We start from the raw sequence: 6,000 nt of genomic DNA, 5'->3' as shown, positions 1-6,000 counted from the left end.
GCACTGATATAGCGTGGCACCTTAATTAAAGATGCGGATAACTAAAACAGCTAAAAATTCAAATTAACTTCACTGAACAAATAAATGGATTGAAAACATTTACACAAATACAGAAAAAAAGATTAGTCAATAGAGGTAAATAGTCTATGACAAAATTAAACAGTTGTAATTATTAATAGTACTGCAGCCAAGGGTTTTGTTAACAGAATTCATAAAGAAAATTTAATGTAAGAAAACAGAAAATGACAGTTTGGTGCCTATATATTGGTATCTATGTATATATTTAGCCAATCGTATCATTGAACATCATTTTTACATTTTATCTATTGATTTATATTTAGATCTTTAAAAAGTATGGAAACCAAATAACCTGTTATGGTATATACAAAGAAAAATCATTGTATGTTAACAATAACAGAGCTAATAATTTTAGATATCTATATGTAGCTATCTGTAATTATGTATAATAGTACTATTACTGCACTAATAATAATTATTTTATTTTTATTTTATTTTTATTATTTTTTCTCCGTGTTAAAATATGCTGCTTGGAATTAGTATTTTTTTTTATTTATTTATTATATTTATTTATTGTGAATTGAAGATGTTTAGTAAAGGTTTTTTTTGTTTGTTTTTAAATGGAAACTTTAAAAATGTGCACTGTCGCTTTAAGTTTTGCGACATGTCGTAAAAACTCACTGTCGTAAATCATCACATGGAGACATCATGGACTGCTTTGACTTGGTTCGCTGCAGATAATCATAGTTTTAGTAGTGACATTAGGCAGACTGTGAGCAGTTATTGATCTGTATTTTAATCCTCGCTGTGTGAAAACAGGAAACCGTTTGTGAGAGTGAGTTTGGCGGCACCTGACAGCTCAGTGCGGTTATTTCACCACAGCAGCTCTGTGTGTGTCTGTGTGTTTATGTTTCTGTGTTAGTGAGTACCTGCTCACAGTGTCCAGCCTGCATCATGTTCGTGTTGGTGGAGATGGTCGACACTGTCAGGATCCCTCCGTGGGACTTCCATAGACAACTCAACGACGCCATAGCTGAGGAGCTCAACAAGAAGCTGGCCAACAAGGTATAATATGTTCACACTCACCGGCCACTTTATTAGGTACACCTGTTTCAACTGCGTGTTTACGCAAATAGCTAAGCAGCCAATCACGTGGCAGCAACTCAATGCATTCAGGCATGTAGACATGGTGAAGACGAGCTGCTGAAGTTCAAACTGAGCATCAGAATGATGAAGAAAGGTGATTTAAGTGACTTTGATGGTGGCATGGTTGTTGGTGCCAGACAGGCTGGTCTGAGTATTTACTGGGATTTTCAGCACAACCATCTCTAGGGTTTACAGAGGATGGTCCCAAAAAGAGAAAATATCCAGTGAGCCAAAATGCCTTGTTGATGCCAGAGGTCAGAGGAGAATGGCCAGACTGGTTCAAGATGATAGAAAGGCAACAGGAAGTCAAATAAGCACTGGTTCCAACCAAGGTGTGCAGAAGACCATCTCTGAAGCAACAACACCTTGTCCAACCTTGAAGCAGATGGGCTACAGCAGCAGAAGACCACACCAGGTGCCACTCCTGTCAGCTAACAACAGGAAACTGAGGCTACAATTCACACGGGTTTTCTCACCAAAACTGGACAATAGAAGATTGGAAAAACCACATTCAGATGGAAGCATGGATCCATCCTGCCTTGTATCAACGCTTCAGGCTGCTGCTGGTGGTGTAATGGTGTGGGGGAGATTTTCTTAGTACCAACTGAGCATGGTTTAAACACCACAGCCTACCTGAGTATTGTTGCTGACCGTGTCCATCCCTTTATGACCACAGTGTACCCATCTTCTGATGGCTACTTCCAGCAGGATAACGCACCATGTCACAAAGCTCACATCATCTCAAACATGACAATGAGTTCACTGTACTCCAATGGCCTCCACAGTCACCAGATCTCAGTCCAATAGAGCACCTTTGGGATGTGGTGGAACGGGAGATTCTCATCATGGATGTGCAGCCGACAAATCTGCAGCAACTGTGTGATGTCATCATGTCAATGTGGACCAAAATCTCTGAGGAATGTTTCCAGCACCTTGTTGAATCTGTGACACCAAGAATTAAGACAGGTCTGAAGGCAAAGGGGTCCAACCTGGTACTAGCAAGGTGTACCTAATAAAGTGGCTGGAGAGTGTATACTTTATAAAAACATTCTCCTTTTCTCAATAAAAGTAGTTTTCTTTTTGTTGCCTATAAAACACCCCCAATAAACCCTAAAGTGCTAAAGAATGAATAATACTAACACAAATGTATCTCCACAGGTGGTCTATAACGTTGGCCTGTGCATCTGTTTGTATGACATCACTAAACTGGAGGACTCCTACATATTCCCGGGGGACGGAGCCTCACACACCAAAGGTATGATGCTCTCTCATCTCGACTCTGACTCACATCATAACATGTTTTGTGTTTTTATTGCCACTTAAGATTTTAGACGTGTTGCCAAATATTGCAAACAGATTGTAAATAAGTGGGTAGCTGCCTCGTTTTAATTTGTTTATGATAAATTCGGTCTCACAGTTTCCTTTTAGTGCCCTGCTCAGAGTAAAGTACTGAAGGACATGCTCATATAGAGCCAAAACAGGTTGCTGCTGTTTCTTATATCCAATAATAAAACACTTTCTCAGGCTTGCAGAGTGAAAGAGGTTGGTCTCAGGCACCACAGTGAAACACCCTTAGTGCCACTGTTAGCACTCAGATCTTAAGTCATGAATAACCTGACTCTAACCCACTGATTGGCTCCCATCTTTCTGTCAGTTCATTTCAGGTACGTTGTTTTTCATCCTTTCCTCGATGAGATCCTGCTCGGCAAGATCAAGTACTGCAGTCAAGAGGGAGTTCATGGTAACGTCTGTGTTTTCACCTCAGCATGTTTGATTTAATCTCCAGAAATGCATAAGCAAATGGATTATTTGTTTCCTCAAAGTCAGAGGTCATGGTTCTCTGCTGGAAAATGATGGCTTGCCCCCTCTGAGTTGGGAGAGAGTTACTGCCCCAAGCGAAGGAGATCAAGTATCTCAGGGTATTGGTCATGAGTGAGGGTGGAATGGAGCGTTAGATGGATCGGCGGTTTGGCACAGCTTCTGCAGTGATGCAGGTGCTGTACCGGACCATCTTGGTGAAGAGGGAGCTGAGCTGGAAGGCGAAGCTTTTGATTTACTGGTCCATCTACGTCCCAACCCTCACGTATGGTCATGAGCTCTGGGTAGTGACTAAAAGAATGAGGTCGTGGATACGAGCAGCTGAATGAGTTTCCTCAGGGTGGCTGGGCTCTGCCTTAGAGATAGGGTGAGGGGCTCGGAGTAGAGTCGCTGCTCCTTCACATAGTACGGGCATCTGATCAGGATCCTCCTGGGCTCCTCCCGTTAGAAGTGTTGGGGCACGTCCCACTGGTGGGAGGCCCCGGGGCAGACCCAGAACATACTGGAGGGATTACATATCTCGTCTGGCCTGGGAACACCTCGGGGTCCCCCAGGAGGAGTTAGAAAGAGTTGCTGGGGAGAGGGACATCTGGGGTGCTTTGCTTGGCCCGCTGCCCCCGCAACCTGGCTTTGGATAAGCGGATGAAAAATCAGTACCGCTAGGATCCAAGAAGTTTTCAGTTATTTGGCTCTCTTTCTTTTCATGTTACACTTTTTCACACCTCTGGTACCAAAGAAGCCGCCTACCTCTTGCTGTCTATTCCTCATTTGTACCGATGTAAACACTGACACTGTAACATCTGTTTCACAGTGACGATGGGCTTCTTTGACGACATTCTCATTCCACCAGAGTCACTTCAGCAGCCTGCAAAGTTGTATCCTTTTTCTAAATGTTCCTGTAGATGTAGGAAAGTGAATTTTATCACATATTACGATAGTGACTGTAGCTGCAGCTCCTGATCAGTCCAGCGGTCCTTAGCTGCAGCCTCAGTGATGAAGCAGAGCAAGTCTGGCTGTGGGAATACGAGACGGACGAGGGGGCCCACGACCTCTACATGGACCAAGGAGAGGAGATCCGTTTTCGAGTGACAGATGAAATCTTTGTGGACACGTCGCCAACAGGCCCGTCCACCGCTACGGCAGACACGGCAGCACAACCGGGTCAGTCGACGGCGCCGCCAGCAGAGGAGAGCGTGGAGAAGAAAGAGGCACCGTATACTCTGATTGTAAGTGATTTATTCTGGTTGTTATAAACGCTGGTGTGACTGGGCTCTTATACTGGTGTAACACTACCTTTTCTGAGATTACGACTAATTAATTAAAATGTTTATAACCACCCTTGTGCGTTGCTTTACGTCCATCCTGAGCTGTTGCCTCGCTGTTTCAGGGGACCATCTGCGACCCGGGGCTGGGGCTACTGTCATGGTGGAACAGTTAGCACTGCAGAGGAAGAGGAGGACATTTGGCGGTTACAAACAGATCGACCGTCGAGACGAGGGACGGTCGGCTGGAGACACAGAACCCAGCTGTTTGGGTACAGAAGGCAAGACACAAAGTCGAGCTGCTCTCTGAACCAAGATGACATCGGTGTGAAGTGACTGATCTACTCTGTCACACTGAGACTGTGTTGTAAATACTGCTCTTAACTTACCAGCTTCATGTTTACATGTAAAATTAACCATATATTTGAAAACAGAATGATTCAAGGGACATTTGTGATCATTTGGTATATTTCAGGTAAGATTTTGACAAGAAAACAGCGTCTAAGTCATTCATTATGTGTAACAAACTGTCATCACAACTTCAGTGTGATAGTTGGACATATACAAGGCACAAAACCTGACTTAAATGGCTTAAAGTCAACACTGAACAGCATTTTTAGGGATGAATAAACGTGGTGCCGTATGCTGTGAGACCTTACGATTCAAAAAGGCTGAGTGGTATTTTTGCTGGTAGAAATTAGACCCACAGGACAGCTTATAACACATTTATATCAAGGTGCAAACAGAGGTAAAATTGCAACAATATATTTTTGTCAGTGCGAGAAAAAGTTTTCAAGCTTAAAATATTTAATTTTTATTTGTTATTTCTCCCCCACACATCCTCAGTTTATTTAACATCCCTGCAGTGTTTTGTATTTCTCTATAGTCTCACAGTAAAAGGACGTATCATCAGTGTGAGTGGTTGTGATTTCTCATTTTGTGTGATTAGAGGAAGTATATCAAAACGGATTAGCGAGCAGCTTTTAAATCCTACAGTTTGAAGGGCAGTGAAGGCCACAGTGCTGCTTGTTTACAACACATCTGCGCTGGGCACTCTTAAAGAGACAGTCCAACTCAAAATCAAAAATACTTATTTTCCCTCTTAACCTGCAGTCTTATTTATCAGTCTAGATTGTTTTGATGTGAGTTGCTGAGTGTTGGAGATATCGGCCGTAGAGATGTCTGCCTTCTCTCCAATATAATGCAAGTGGATGGCACACGCTTGTGCTCAGAGCGCCAACAAAATGCATTTGAAAAACTCAACAGCAATGTCTCTTTCCAGAAATCATAACCTGGTTACTCAAGATAATCCACAGACCTTGTTGTGAGCAGTTTCATGTAGGAACTATTTTCTTTCTACCGAACTACACCTGCCAACCATATCACTGCGCACAAGAAAGTGTGCATCTACTCATGGACGAGAGGCTCGTGCTCTTAAACATTAATGGCGTCCTCCTCGGCTGAGCCGTAATGTTAGCTGGGTCAGCAGTGCAAGGTGAGCTAGCAATAGCTGCACGCTTCCTTCTGAGCAGTGATACGGTTGGTGGGTGTAGTTTGGTACAAAGAAAATAGTCCCTACATGAAACTGCTCACATCAAGGTCTGTGGATTAGCTTGAGCAACCGGGTCATGATTTCCACCCCAGTCTCCTTCTAATACTTGTCGGCGTCAAACACCGACGCACGGAGGCAACCATTGGGGGCGGTGTGAGACAATGTGGAAGGCGGCATTTGTTAATGCTCTGAGCAGCTACCATT

The 6,000-nt window shown here is 43.3% G+C and overlaps 1 protein-coding gene across 1 annotated transcript; it reads left to right on the top strand.

Annotated features, from left to right (window-relative positions):
* The first annotated feature begins 703 nt into the window (after nucleotides 1–703).
* Nucleotides 704–5,160, top strand: polr3h (polymerase (RNA) III (DNA directed) polypeptide H). Its single transcript, XM_050070036.1, has 6 exons — nucleotides 704–1,083; nucleotides 2,323–2,419; nucleotides 2,819–2,905; nucleotides 3,794–3,857; nucleotides 3,974–4,208; nucleotides 4,370–5,160. The coding sequence occupies exons 1-6, from the start codon at nucleotides 973–975 to the stop codon at nucleotides 4,418–4,420; spliced, it is 645 nt and encodes a 214-aa protein (XP_049925993.1). The 5' UTR covers nucleotides 704–972; the 3' UTR covers nucleotides 4,421–5,160.
* Nucleotides 5,161–6,000: the final 840 nt, after the last annotated feature.

This window comes from Epinephelus moara, chromosome 18 (assembly GCF_006386435.1).
Source record: "Epinephelus moara isolate mb chromosome 18, YSFRI_EMoa_1.0, whole genome shotgun sequence".
Classification (NCBI taxonomy): domain Eukaryota; kingdom Metazoa; phylum Chordata; class Actinopteri; order Perciformes; family Serranidae; genus Epinephelus; species Epinephelus moara.
The sequence above is the reverse complement of the archived record's forward strand: the minus strand, read 5'-3'. Positions and strand labels throughout refer to the sequence as shown.

Coding starts and splice junctions, on each gene's coding strand:
- polr3h (XM_050070036.1), top strand. CDS start 973: ATGTTCGTGTTGGTGGAGATGGTCGACACTGTCAGGATCCCTCCGTGG. Junction 2,420..2,818: donor CGGAGCCTCACACACCAAAG/GTATGATGCTCT, acceptor TCTTTCTGTCAG/TTCATTTCAGGTACGTTGTT. Junction 3,858..3,973: donor CTTCAGCAGCCTGCAAAGTT/GTATCCTTTTTC, acceptor CTGCAGCCTCAG/TGATGAAGCAGAGCAAGTCT.